General features: G+C 53.8%; 1 protein-coding gene across 1 annotated transcript in view; it reads right to left on the reverse strand.

Moving 5' to 3' along the window:
• Positions 1–14,496, reverse strand: part of CERK (ceramide kinase) — a 47,674-nt gene extending 33,178 nt beyond the window's left edge. The window contains exon 1 of the mRNA XM_049626540.1: positions 14,325–14,496. Coding sequence (XP_049482497.1) covers positions 14,325–14,457 — 133 coding nt within the window. The 5' untranslated portion in view covers positions 14,458–14,496. The remainder of the gene's footprint in view (positions 1–14,324) is intronic.
• Between the last annotated feature and the right edge of the window lie 22 nt (positions 14,497–14,518).

Raw genomic sequence — 14,518 nt, forward strand, 5'->3', positions numbered from 1 at the left:
TGGTGAGGCCCAGGGGAAGAGTCACGGCCCATGAGCCCCCGCGCGCCCACCCCGGGGAGCCCGAGCAACAGGGGCCGCCCCGGGGACCGGGGCCCAGACGTCCGGGCAGGCCGCACCCGTGCCGACTCCGTGCTCGGTTGTGCACGACGTGAACACGCTTCCTTGGGACACCCACTCGGCACACGTTTGCTGAAGGAACCTGAGCTCCAGGACAGGGCGTCCGCCCACAGCTGCCACGGGGACCCAAGAATACCACGCGGACGAGTGGTCACTCTGTCCCTGGCCCTCCTGCGGCCACATCCGGGCCCGCACGCTCTCTCCGACCGTTCTACGTGTCCTGTCCCCGCACGGCTCTTCCAGACGGCGCGGTGCTCCCTGCGGGCGGAGGGTGAACGCCGCTCCACCAGGGCCAAGACCGGCCTTCCTGGGAGTCCGCGGGAGTGGGGACAGCGGCTTTCCCGGTGCCCTGGGTGCTGGCGCCTCGGGACATTCCTCAACGTCTGCTTCGGTCTGACAACGGGAGCGGGAAAGCGCCTGCTGGCACCTCCAGATAACTCGCGCCCAGGGTCACTCCGTGTCGCAGCATCTGGGGAAACGGCGTCTCGGGCGGGCCTCTAACCGAAGGGCCCTGCAGCGACCGGGCGTGGCCACCCAGAGCCAGAAGACAGCGTGCGGGTGTGACGGGGAGGAAGGGCGCAGTCACACGGAGGCCCCTGGGGAGGCAGGCCCAGATGGTTTTGCAGAGCACGGCCGCCTGCCAGCTCCGGCCCGCGGGAGCACTCCAGCGCGTGACCCTCCACGACCACCCGGGGCGGGCACGATTACAGCCCCCGCCGGGCAGACGGGCAACGAAGAAGCAGCAGGGAGTGACCTGCTGGTGTGACCGCACGACCACGGACCCAGAGGCCTGGCTGCGAGGCTACAGACACGGCCTGGGTCCCCGGGTACCTCCGGGGGCTCTGCCCCCACCGCGGTCGCCCTCCCCCCCATTCGGCACCTGCCCTCGGCACCTCTGCAAGGCTCCTCCTGACCACAGACTGTCCCCCGGCCCTGCGTGGCGTCACCGGCAGCTGCGCATCAGCTCAGAGCAGGGAGAGGACAGGCTTACGTGGCCTCCACGGAAGAGCGGAACGTGGATTTCTAATGGGGACAAAAAGCACACGGAGGAAATACAGAAATGCGATCGGTTTCCAACCTCTCTGCGAGCGTCACAGGGCATCTCCTGCAGCATACGTGTCAAGGAGGAGATTTTCCACCACGACCTCGCCAGCGTGGACAAGCTGTGGCCTGCCCAGGGGAGGCTGGAGGGAGGTAGAGGGGACAGACGGACGGACACTGTGTGAGCACCTACTGCGTGCCTGCATGTGCGGGGCCTGTGGGACCCAAGGGCCCCCGCCCACCTCAAGGCCTCAGGCCCGCTCACTGCACACAAGGAGAGGCCTGAGGTTTCGATCTTTACGTGATCGCGACCTGAGTCAAAGTCGGACGTTCAACCGACAGCCGGGCACCCCCAGAGTGTGTCTGGGGACACATCGTGACTAAACAGAGTCTGTCCCCCGTTGAACCCACCCTAACCTAGTCCCAGGACCCAGCCTGGGGGGTCACGGTCTGCCTGCACCACGCACATGCAGGGACCCTGTCTGTCCACCCCTGTGGCACCCAGCAGACGCCTGTGGATGCTCGCAGAGGAACCCTCCCTGACAGTCTCCAGCTTCCTCCCGATCCCACCACTCTCCTCACCCTCTTCTGACCCGAAGCCAAGCCCGCCTCCCGCACCCAGCTTTCCCACACCAGCCAGCCCGCAGCACACCGTCCCCAGAGGGACCGAGTGAGCCCCCGAGGGTTCCGGCCCTGGCTCTTCCCCACCCTGTGACCTGGGCCCCGTCCACACCTGTGCGGCCTCTACACTCCTCAGACCCTGGGCAACCCTGGGTGAGCGTCCCCAACCTGTGACCAAAGGACCGAAGCCTCAGGGCCCGGCAGCAGCTGCCCACTGAGGACCCGGCAGATTTCCGCTCCAAGCACCTGCTGTGTCCGACCCCACCGGCTACAGAGGCCAGTTGGGGCCCCAACCCCGGGATCCACACCCTCGCAGGTGGCTGTCTCTGCAACGGGGACAATAGTGAGATCACCCCGAGGGCTGTGGGGAGGGTTTCGCGAGGCACGGAGCAGCGTGAAGGCTCCCAGTCCTGGAGGGGTGGGGGAGGCCCACAACCCATCTCTCTGTCTCCCACAGATCAGGACTAGGAGCTGGGGACAAGACGGGAGAAAGACAACTCACTGAGAACCCCAAGGGCAAAAGGCCAGAGAAGCCGCCCCTGGAGAGCGAGCGGTGTGGGGCGGGAGTCTCCCTCTCCTGCTGGTCTCCAGCTGCATGCGGACAGCATGATACCTGTCCGCCTGGGCACAGGAGCCCAAGCAGGGCAGAGGAGAGGGCTGGAGAGGGTGTCCTGGCTCTGGGTGTGAACAGACACACGCCTGGCTGCTCAGGTGCGGAACAGGCAGGAAGCACGGACGCGCCGTGGGACCCAAGCTGCCACACACCCCAGCACCGGGCCCCAGCCTCCCCCGTGTGACAAACGTCAGCGCGGCTCCCCAGCAGGATGGCAAAGGCCCCGAGCGCCAGACTGACGCAGAAACCCCTCCCACCGCATCAGACGCCCTGGGCATCCAAGCCCAACCTCGCCGAGCACCCGTTCAAGAAAATTCTCCGAAGGATTTTAACAGGACTCACGGTCCTACAACAGGATATTGAAATGTCTGGAATACAGATTAATCAACACACCAAGAACCAGGAAATGCCGACATTCTCCAGGGAGAAGACAAGGCATGCCCTAGCTGAGGTGGCCTGGATGCTGGAGGTCGGGTAATGACTCTCAACTTGCCCTTGCAACCCTGCTCAGCGAGGTACAGCTGAGATGATCGGAGAGACAGCAGTACTCGGGAGAGAAAAAGAAACCACCTGAAGGAAACAAATGGAGAATACAGCATTAAAAGTACAGTATCTGAAATAAAAAGTCCACCGACGGGCTCAGTAACCAAATGGTTAGGATACAGCAAAGTCAGGGGAGTTGAACATAGGTCAGTAGGAATAATGCATTCTAAAGAACAGAGAGAAAAAGTATTTTTTTTAAACTTTATTTATTTTGAGAGAGAAAGAGAGAGAATAAGCAGGGGAGAGGGGCGGGGGGGTGGGGAGAGAATCCCAAGCAGGCTCTGCACCATCAGCGTGTAGCTTGACATGGGGCTCAAACTCATGGCCCTGGGATCATGACCTGAGCCAAAACCAAGAGTCGGACACTCAACCGACTGAGTCACCCAGGCGCCCCAAGAAAAAGTATTTCTAGAAAATGCACAGGGAACTGTGCTTCTGAGAATACGGACTAGGTGCCCTTTTCCCCGTGCCTCCTCCTGAGTCAGGTATGACAGACGGCAGGACTCTGGAGGGTAGGAGAAGAAGGGAGGCTCTGGGACCGTGGGACCCAGGGAGGGACCCAGGGAGGGACCCAGGGAGGGACCCAGGGAAGGAAATGGTGCTGAGTTCCCTGGGTTTTCCTTCTGCCTCACACATCTGGTTGAAGAATCCCGCAACTTGGAGATGCCAACAGGCACAGGCACAAAACTCCAGCAAAAGCCAGAGGACGAGAGAAAGGACAGAACAACAGCATGACAGGAAACTTCTAGACCAGAACGGCTCTACTCCAGGAAACACACAGAAAACACTGGCCCCACCTGCACACACACTAATAAAGGCTGACCAGGAGCCTGGACTTCCATGGAGGAGTTCACGAGGTCCCCCAGCGCTCCCAGCCAGGGTGATGTGAGAGAAACCCACGTAGGCAGCTGGAATGTTCATCCAGCCAGCTGGTAACAAGCCTCACTCCCCCAGGAGACAGAAAAGGAGCTGGACTTTACCTCCACCCGGCAGGAGCCAGGTGCCCTCGGCCTCCTTGCTGGGATGGTGTCAGAGAAGACACAGTGGGGAGTCAGGACTTTGACCACCCACCCAGATCGTGGGAGACCCCGTAAGGAGTAGTCGCAAGGCATCCCACCCCTCCCAGCCGAGGAAGTATCAGTGGAGGGCTGGTGGGGGGCGGAGAGGACTCCCACCTCACCGGCAGCAATGAGGGACCCCTCCTTGGTTGCCAACAAGGCCAAGGGGAACCTGGACTTCTTCCCCCACCTGGCAGTAACTAGCCACCTCTTCCCTGATGGAGCAGTGTCAGAGAAAGCCAGCTAAAAGAGAAGATTTAAATAAGATCCAGTCTCATTACGCCATACAGGAATGTCCAGGTTTCAATAAAAAATCAGTCACCACAGTAAGAACTGGGAAGTTCTACGACTGAATGGAAAATGACAGTCGCTAGAGGCCAACACTGAGATAGCACAGACACTGGCAAGCACTGTTTGAGCAGATGAGAACATTCCCTGAGCAATTACACATGGAAAGCCAACGAAGGCCTACAGACTCGGCAAGGGAAGAAAAGATAAAAAATGAACCAGACAGAAATCTGAGAACTGAAAAATAAAAACACAATAACCAAAATAGAAAGCAGGGGGGTAGACTTGAACACAGAACGGAGGGACAGAGAAAAGAATCAGTGAACTGAAAGATAGTATGATGGAAGTTACTCAATTCGAACAACAGAGAAAAATAGTTTTTAAAAAGTGAACAGAGCCTTGGGGACCTGTGAAATTATAAACAAAGATCTCATGGTTGTGTCACCAGTGTCCCAGAAGTAGAGAGAGATGGGTTGAAAAAGTATTTAAAAATAATGGCTGAAAACTTCCCAAATTTGTAAGACATAACTTACGTAACATAAAAGACATAACTTACAAAGAAAATCAAACCAAGACACATCACAGTCAAACTTCTGAAAATCACATCATAGTCAAAGAAAAAATCCTAAAGTCAATGAGAGAGAAACAGCACTTTACCTATAGGGGGAAAAGCAATTCAAGTGACAGTGCATTTCTCAGCAGCAACCATGGAAGTCCAGAAAGAAGTGACAAAATATTCTTCCAGTGCCAAAAGAAAAGAACTGTCAACCCAGAATCTTATACCCAGCAAAAATATCTTTCAGGGATAAAGGAGAAATCAAGACATTCTCAGCTAGAGGAAGACCAAGAGAACTTGCTGCTAGCAGACCTTTCCTGAAGAATGGCTAGAGGAAGCAGAAAAGAAAAAATATGGACGGATCCCTGAAAAAAAGAAAGAGAAAGAATATGGTGAACAAAGATAAAGACAAATACAACAGAATTTCCTTCTCCTTTTTTAAATGTTTATTTATTCATTTTTGAGAGAAAGAGAGAGAGAGAGAGACAGAGAGAGAGCACAAGCTGGGGAGGGGCACAGAGAGAGGGAGACAAAGAATCTGAAGCAGGCTCTAGGCTCCGAGCTGTAAGCACAGAGCCTGACATGGGGCCTGAACCCACAAACTAGGAGATCATGACCTGAGCTGAAGTCGGACGCTTAACCGACTGAGCCACCCAGGTGCCCCAACAGAACTTCCTTCTTTTCTTGACTTTCCTAAATGATGTTTGAGGATTGAAGATAAAGTTGTAACACTAATGTGGTTCTAAATGTCCGCGGAGGGAAAAATCAAGACACTTATACAATAAAACAGGGGAGAGTAGGGTGATGCAGAGGTAAGCTTTCTATATTTTACCCAAACAGGTAAAATGACAGTACCAGCAGGCTGGGGAGAGTTACATTTACATAAACCAACACTGGAGACAACCACTCAGAGGCTACACAAATAAACGCATTAAAAAAAAAAACAATACAAATTGGGGTGCTTGGGTGGCTCAGTCAGTTGAGTGTCTGACTCTTGATTTTGGCTCAGGTCATGATCTCATGGTTCACAGGCTTGAGCCCCTCGTCAGGCTCCATAATGACAGCATGGAGACTGCTTGGGATTCTCTCTCTCCTCTCTCTCTGCCCTTCCCCCTGCTTATGCATGCGTGCATGTGCACTCTCTCAAAATAAATAAATAAACATTTAAAAAAAGAATACACACTGTGTTCACTTCAGCAGCACATACACTAAAATTGGAACCAAAACAATACAGATATTTTACAACAATATAAAACTAAAAAAGATGTATAGATAAACCAAAACCTAATTCTAAAAAGAAAAAAATTAAATAATCCACAGGAAGGCAGGAAAAAGAAAACAGAAAAATGAAAATCAGAAAGAAAAACAGAAAACAAAATATAAAATGGCAGATTTAAACCCTAACATATCAAAATTTACATTAAGAAGACAGAGATTTAAAAACATGACTTAACTGTATGTGGTCTAAACTCACTGCAAATCTACCAATGGAACAGGTAGAAAGTAAAAGGATGGAAAAGACACACCATGAAAACATTAATCAAAAGAAAGTAGGAGTGGCTTATTAATACATAAAGTAGACCTCAGAACAAAGACAATTACCTGAAACAGAGAGGCATATTACATAATGAAAAAGGGTCAACCCCAAATGAAGACATAGCAACCTGAACATGTATGCATCAAACAACATAGCAGGAAAATACATAAGGCAAAAACTAACAGAACTACAAGGCAAACTAGAGAAGTCCAGAATTATAGTTGGAGACTTCAACAATTGATAGAACAATGAAACAGAAGATCAGCAAGGATATTAAGAACCAACCAACACCATCATCAACCAATAGGATCCATCACATTTCTCCAACACCCCCCCCACAACAATAGCAGAATACACAGTCTTTCCAGTGCCACGGAACATGTATCACCATAGACTACATCACTCTGACACGCTCCTTTGTTCTTGTGCTACTTCAAACTTTGGTGGGGTGTAGGCAGGTTTGTGTGAAACTGGTCAGAGAGAAAGGAAATAGACCAATTTTGATGCCCAAGGTCAGTCTGCACAGGGATGTACCATTTCTCAGAGGGAGGATGGGCTTTCCGCTTACAGAGCAGGGCATGGTGGGACCAGAACCCGAGTGGGTGTGTTTCCCAAACTGCAGTATCGGTTCCTCCAGATGACTAGATCTGTTCACTTGTTTGTTTTGAAGGATAAAATATTTTTTGTCATCTGGATCAGCTGCTTTTACAACACATCACATGGTCATTCCCTGTTCACAAATAATGATTTAGAGCAGGGTCAGCAAGCTGCAGGCCAAATTCAGCCAGCTGCCTGCTTTTATAAATAAAGTTTTATTGGCACACAGCCACGTGAATTCAGCACACAGCATCTGTAGCTGTTTTTGTGCTAAACCAGCAGAGCTGAGGAACTGTGACCCACAAAGCCTAAAACATTTGCCATCTGGCCCTTTAAGAAAGCGTTTGGAGACCCATCTTAGAGCAACAGATAAAAGTTAACCTTGAATAATCTCCGAAATATTACCATTTTTACGACCACGTTCAGCTACTGACAATAACGGTGGCAAGGGCCTAAGGGGACACTTTGGGAAGGCCTGCTGTTTTCTGACATCCGCTAAGACTGCAAAGCTGCGCCCCTCTTCCTATAGAGGCTCGTACCCAAATCTGGATTCTTTTTTTCTGAAATAGGTAGAGAGGATTGCCATTCATTCCCTCTTCAGATAGACTGAGATTCCTCCATATCGAAATGTGCAGGTCACTGGCTTTATATAATCTGACCATCTGCATTGCTCGTGCCTTCGCAATGGGGCACAAATAAGATTTCCACAGCACACGCTGGGCGGGCATGGACCGCGGAGAATTTGTGGGCTTTGCACAAACTCTTCTGATTCCTAGTCACTCCCCATGGTTTCAAACCCACTCCCCTTCAGAGAAAAGCAAGGGCTGGCTCTTGTAAGCAAACAGAGCAACAAATCACTACTGGAAGCCCCCCCCCCCCCCACCTTTTCCTGCTGGTGGGACCCGCTGTGTCTGCATCCCCCACCCCCCTTGCTGCTCAGCGGGGAGCTCCTGGAGAATGGGGTTCGGGGGTGAATCCAGAGGACACAGGATTCTGCCCTCCAGGAGAATGCAGGGGAGGAGACAAATACAAACACAAATGTAAAAAGCCCAACTCACCACACAAAGCAGAGAGAAATAACTAGCAGAGAGGTACAAACCGGGCTGTACGAAACTCAAAAGAAAAAGATCGCCGAAGGGCAAAGTACCAGCAGGGCCAGACCTGGAAGGTAAGATTCAAACCTGGAAACAGGAAGGAAAAGGACCTGGCAGAGAGAGGCGGTGCTGAACCAGAAGGCAGCAGGTGGGGTGGGGACCTTGGGGTCAGATCTGGAAGCCTTGAACGCAAGCCCAGCACCGGCAACGGGCAGCCCGTGGCGCCACGGAGCCGCGCACATGGGAGACCCTTCTAGAAGAGCAAGCACCAATGGCCGTCTCCGGCGTGGAATCAGAGGTCGTCAGAAACTTGGAACCGGGGCTCAAGAGAAGTCAGGATGCAGAGAAAGCACTGTGTCCGCGCGACGCCGATCACGCCGACCGCGAAGTCAGGGTGACTGTAGGAGTGAGGCTCATGAAACGGCCAAAGGCAGAAACCAACTTCACTGTCGGGAAGTCTGTTATGCAAAAATCTGGACCGTTAGAGAAGAAAAATTAAGGGGAGGGGGGTAGGAGTAAAAAATATTAACAGCATCCTAATAAACAAAGAGAAGGTATTATCTTCTAAAGGATGAAAGACAGTTCGTTAAATACTAGTGTTCTTCCTTGAGGTAACTGATCAGATGTGAGATGGATGGGTCACGTAATAGATCATTTTAAGAAATACTTTCAAAACATCGCCAGATGAATCTCCCAAAGCGGCTCACACACCCGTCACAAGTGGCTCCGTTCTTTATGCCGCTTTGGCTTCAGTATCTACCCAGATGCTTGTCACCCAGCCCTGAATTGTTTACTTGTGTGAACGGCCTGTATGCGTTCTTTGCAATGGATTTTTAAAATCAATTTTTATACGTTTAAATGTTTTCTTGGGGAGCCTGGGTCGCTCAGTCGGTTGGGCGTCTGACTTCGGCTCAGGTCACAAAATCGAGGTTCATGCGTTCGAGCCCCATGTCGGGCTCCATGCTGTCAACTCAGAGCCTGGAGCCTGCTTCGGATTCTGTGTCTCCTTTGCTCTCTGCCCTTCCCCCACTCATGCTCTGTGCCTCTTTCTCAAAAATAAATAAAAACATTAAAAAAAGTTTTTTAATGTTTTCTTAATTTTCACCGTCTATCATATTTGTTGCAAATATCATCCCCATCATTTTTTAAATTATGGAGTCTTACCAAAAATATTTAAGATTTTTATTTATTGAAATAATTCAGATTTTTCTGTAGGCATTCTGGAGTTCACCTTGGTTAGGTAGGTCTTCCCACATTCCAACACTATAACTTATCCTCTGTTTTCTTGGACTAATTTTTTACATGAAAATCTTTAATCCATCCAATTCTGATTTTGAGGAACTTTTACATTATCAATGAATGAAAAGGGCATTTTGTAATGTTCATGTAATGAAACACTGCACGACAAAGAAAAATCATGTCTTTAAGATATGCCAGCTCTCTGTTCCTAAATACACACCCAAGAGAAAAGAAAGTATATACCCCCCCAAAAGGACTTTTATACAAATGATCAGCATCTTTATTCATGCAGCCAAACACTGGAAATGGCCCCCAAATCCACACAGTGAATAAACAAACTGGTTTACTCAGACAACACAGTATTACCTTGTGATAAGGAGGAACCGACCACTGATCATTGTGAGTGCAAAATGATTAAGCGAAACAAAGAAGCCAGAGACAGGAAGGGCACGTATCACATGATTCCACTTATAGGAAATTCTATTAGAAGTCAAATCCGTCCCTGGTGATAAAGCAGGGCAGAGACCGAGGGATGGGGCACAGAGGAAGGTTCTGGGGTGATTCGAAGGTTCTGTATCCTGATAGGGTGATGTTTCGGCAGGTGCATACACTGATCAAAATTCCCCAAACTACATCCTTAAAATGTGTGAATTTTACTGTATGCAAATTATACCTCAATAAAGTTGACCTTAAATATTAAAAAAAAATTTATTTTAATGTTTACTTATTTTTTTTGAGAGAGACAGAGACAGAATGCGAGTGGGTTGGGGACAGAGAGAGAGGGGAGACACAGAATCGGAAACAGGCTCCAGGCTCCGAGCCATCAGCAGAGCCTGACGCGGGGCTCGAACCCATGAGCTGTGAGATCGTGACCTGAGCCGAAGTCTGCCGCTCAACCGACTGAGCCACCCAGGTGCCCCTAAATATTTTTTTATGTTTATTTACTTTTGAGAGAGACAGACAGAGAACGAGCCAGGGAGGGGCTGAGAGAGAGACACACACACAGGATGTAAACCCGGCTCCAGGCTCCTGGCTGTCAGCACAGAGCCCCACACGGGGCTCAAAGTCACGAACCACGAGATCATGGCCTGAGCTGAAGTCCAGTGCTTAACCGACTGAGCCACCCAGTCGCCCCAATAAAGTTGACTTTAAAAAGTCATATTTTGGGGCGCCTGGGTGGCGCAGTCGGTTAAGCGTCCGACTTCAGCCAGGTCACGATCTCGCGGTCCGTGAGTTCGAGCCCCGCGTCGGGCTCTGGGCCGACGGCTCGGAGCCTGGAGCCTGTTTCCGATTCTGTGTCTCCCTCTCTCTCTGCCCCTCCCCGGTTCATGCTCTGTCTCTCTCTGTCCCAAAAATAAATAAAAAACGTTGAAAAAAAAAATTAAAAAAAAAAAGTCATATTTTAAGTGAGTAAATAATACTATAGAAAACATTCTACACTATATTTCCCCAGCTTTTCTTTCATGCATATTCACATAGACAGAAACACCAAATAGTATTCACTGCCTGAGGGTAAGACTAAGGGTAGTTTTTGTGTGCGTGCCTTTCTGTCTGTGTTTTCTAGAGTTTAAACTTTCCGTAAGTGTCTGTGGCTTACCTACGTTTTGCCTGGCACTGCGCGGCAGTATTAGAGACACGCTTTACAAATACAGCAGTGACCCGACCAAGGAGCTCACCATCAGCCAGGTGGGGCCATTGGGAGGAAGGAGAGGGTTCTCTTCTCCTCCAACCGTGGAGCACCAGCCGTGTCCACCCCCCACCACAACCCCCCGGGACACACACACACACACACACACACACACACACACACACTCTCCTGCCAGCCCTGACCCTAAGAGAACACATTCAGAGTCTGGGGGTATATATAACCCAGCTATAGCTACAGTCTGTTTCAAGTTCAACTAGCACGACCCCCTTTGACACACGAGGCCTCTGCCCGGTTTCCTGTTTTCAATCAGCTCCACTTCCGACCAGGCTGGCACCCAGGAGCCCTTGCTCTCACCGCACGCGCCCTTAGGGGCAGTCCGCTCTGAGACCAGACAGCTCTGCCCCCCAATTCCCTCGTCCTCACCTCGTCCTCGTCTCAAACACCGGGCCACGGAGAAAAGAGCACGTGCCTGGATCAAACCCCCAGCTCCCTTTTGTACACCTTTTGCCTCTGGGAGCAATCAGTTCACGGCTTCCAGTTTTCATGCCTGAAAACAGGAGTGACAGGGGCGCCCGGGTGGCTCAGTCGGTTGAGCGGCCGACCTCGGCTCAGGTCACGATCTCGCGGTCCGTGAGTTCGAGCCCCGCGTCGGGCTCTGGGCTGACGGCTCGGAGCCTGGAGCCTGCTTCCGATTCTGTGTCTCCCTCTGTCTCTGCCCCTCCCCCGTTCATGCTCTGTCTCTCTCTGTCTCAAAAATAAATAAACGTTAAAAAAAAAATTAAAACAAAAAGGAAACAGGAGTGATATTCTCGAGACACAAGAGGATCGGGTGAAATGACCCACGTGGCCGCACCCCGCGGCCCTGACGCGGCTCCCCTCTCTGACCTCTCCTGTGGCCTGGTGCACGTCCTGACCCTACTGACCTCCGGCATGCAATCATCTGCCACGGGCCTGCTTCCCTTTTGCGGGCGCGGAGAAGCGAAGAAAACCCAGCGAGCTGGCACAGCAGTTTCTGCGCTGCCCACCCAAGGCGGTGGCTGGTGTCGGAAAACAGCGACGGGAACAGGCCTCCTCCTGGAGGAAGCCCCCCCCGGCCAGGGCGCCCGCAGCCCCGGCCCCTCCAGGGAGAAAGCTCCAGAAGAGCCCGCACAGAGCGCCTTCACCCTCCGTAGATGCAAAACAATACCTCTCCCGAGAGAGAGAACCAGCAGCCAGCAGACCGAAGGCGGCACGGCCCCCACGCAGGCCCAGAGTCTGACCACCGGAAACCAGCTGGCGAAGGGTGGCTGGCGCTAAATGCAGGCAACGAGGGACTTCCCACCTGGACAACCCACGGGGGTGGGGTCCGTCCAGTGTCCACGCGGCGCTGAGGCTTGATGGGGCCACACTGCCAGTGGCTGGCGGGGACCAAGCTCACGTGTGGACCACCGGGGGGACAGTTACTTAGATGCCCCATAGCTGGGTCTCTCCGCGTGTAAAGTACGAGAACACCTGCCCGGCTGGGGCTGTGTGTGAACACGACACGCGTGGAACGGCAGCGCGATGGCCGCACGGAAGGGACCCATTCTCGAGCCCAGAGATGTACACAGATGCTCAAAGCCCTCGGGGCCGGGCCAGGCACCGTTAGAGCAAGACACGGGGCCCTGGTGGGTGGTGCAAAGAAGCCCCGGGGTGATACCTGATGCAAGACATTTCTCCCAGAGGGACATCAGTAAGATCACACAAGAGTAAACTCTCAGACACCCAGCCAGAGACAGGCTCTCTGCAGACAGTGCTTCCGGTGACCCCAAGGCCGGAAACCAAGTGTTGGCCATGGGTCTGAGGCCGCCCTTGACCTCGGCCTCGCCTGTTTCGGCTCGGCCCACCCCTCCTCCAACCCGTGAGCCTCACAACCTCAGCGTCAGGAAGCACCTGGAGCACCCCAGGGTGTCCCAAACTCTGCCCACGAGAGAATCTGCCACCCCCACGCCCAATAATCAAAACAATAAATTGCTGCCTCTTGTGCAGTGACTTCAGTGGACTGCAAGCCTGGACTCTGCTGCCCTCGCTCAGCTTACATGCCTCACGCACACCCCGCCCTGCTCGTCCCCCACTCCTGCCTGACCAAGGCCAGGAGCCCCGGAATCGAGCTCCCTCTGTTCACTCTCAGCGGATCCTTTAAGAATGTTAAGCCGGATAAAGCCCTCACAGCCAAAGAGGAGTCCCATGTCAGCCCCTGGGATACCTTGGGCTGACATCCACCTCCCGCCTGGTTTTAGGGCCCTTACTCTTCTTCCCACCTGGACAACCTCTCCCCCAGGTGCATGGGTTTCTCGGGCTCTCTGCTCAAATGCCGCCACCTAAGTGAAGGCTGCTGGCCCCACCCATACCCCGGTGATGGGCCTCCACCGGCCGGGGTCTTCTCCTCAGACACACGTGCCCCTGCAGGTGCACCCCTCTGGCTTCCTTCCAGGGAAAATGACCCACTGCGGCAGGGACTTTTCCACAGGCACTGAGCCAGGGCTAGGATACCACCGCACCCTCCCCAACAGGCCCCGGATAAAACTTGCACAAGAGAATGAATGAAGTGGAACACACCCACACTGGCCAGCCCGGGTTTCTGGGCCTTGGAAGCCTCCCCCTTCCCACTGTCCAACACAGCCCTCGGTAATCCTCCTCCTCCCTCTCGGGATCAAATGACATCTCATTAAGCCTCTGCCCTCCCTCTGCCAGCAGACAGCTCTGCCAGCGAGCCCCTGGTCCCTTCTCCTTGGGGAGAGTGTCCCCTGCGCCGGGTGTGTCCTTTCCATTTTTATCCAAATTACACTTCTCCGAAAGGAGAAGGCCTCTGAAGGTCATGTGTCCAGCCCGCTGTACCAAAACCCACTCCCACCCCGCCCCCCCCCCCCCCCCTCTCCAGCACATCCCAGACGGAAGGCCCCGAGCCCTCTCCTCCACTCTCTACAACAGCAACCCCCTACCCTGCAAGGCTGCCTCCCGGGTTTGGACCCGGGCGAAAGAAAAGCGTCGGTCCTTGGGTTAAACCGAAACCGAGCGCGGCGCGCCGGCGCCCCTCGGGATCCATCCGTAACCCATTTCACCCAGAAGGTGCCCTTTGGATATCTGCGGGCCCGTCTGCGCGATGCGGCCGCGATCGGGAGACGCGTCCCGGGCCGCAGCCCTCCCCGCCGGGGTGGCATCCGCGCGAGGGACCAAGGGCGCCGGGTCTCCGGCCCTCCCCGCCCGCACCGCCCCGACTCGTCCTTTGTCACGGGGTCCCCAGAGCGCACAGCCCCCCCAGGGCGCCGGGACGCGCCCCCGCCCCCTCCCCGGCCCCCCGCGCCCCCCCCCCTCCTCCATGCCGGACCCGCGGGCTGCGGCGGCGACACTCACCCGCGCCGGGGGCGCCGGCTCCGGGCCCCGGGCTCCGCCACCAGCGCAGCAGCGCCCGCGCGGGGTCCAGGCTCACGGCGCAGCGCTGCCGCTTCACCCACAGCACCGAGCGCAGCGGCTCCGCCGCCCCCATCGCGCCAGTCGCCCGCCGGCGCCGCCTGCTCGGCCGGGCGCGGCGCGGGGCGGGGGCGCGG

The sequence above is a fragment of the Panthera uncia genome, chromosome B4 (genome assembly GCF_023721935.1).
Source record: "Panthera uncia isolate 11264 chromosome B4, Puncia_PCG_1.0, whole genome shotgun sequence".
NCBI classification, from domain to species: domain Eukaryota; kingdom Metazoa; phylum Chordata; class Mammalia; order Carnivora; family Felidae; genus Panthera; species Panthera uncia.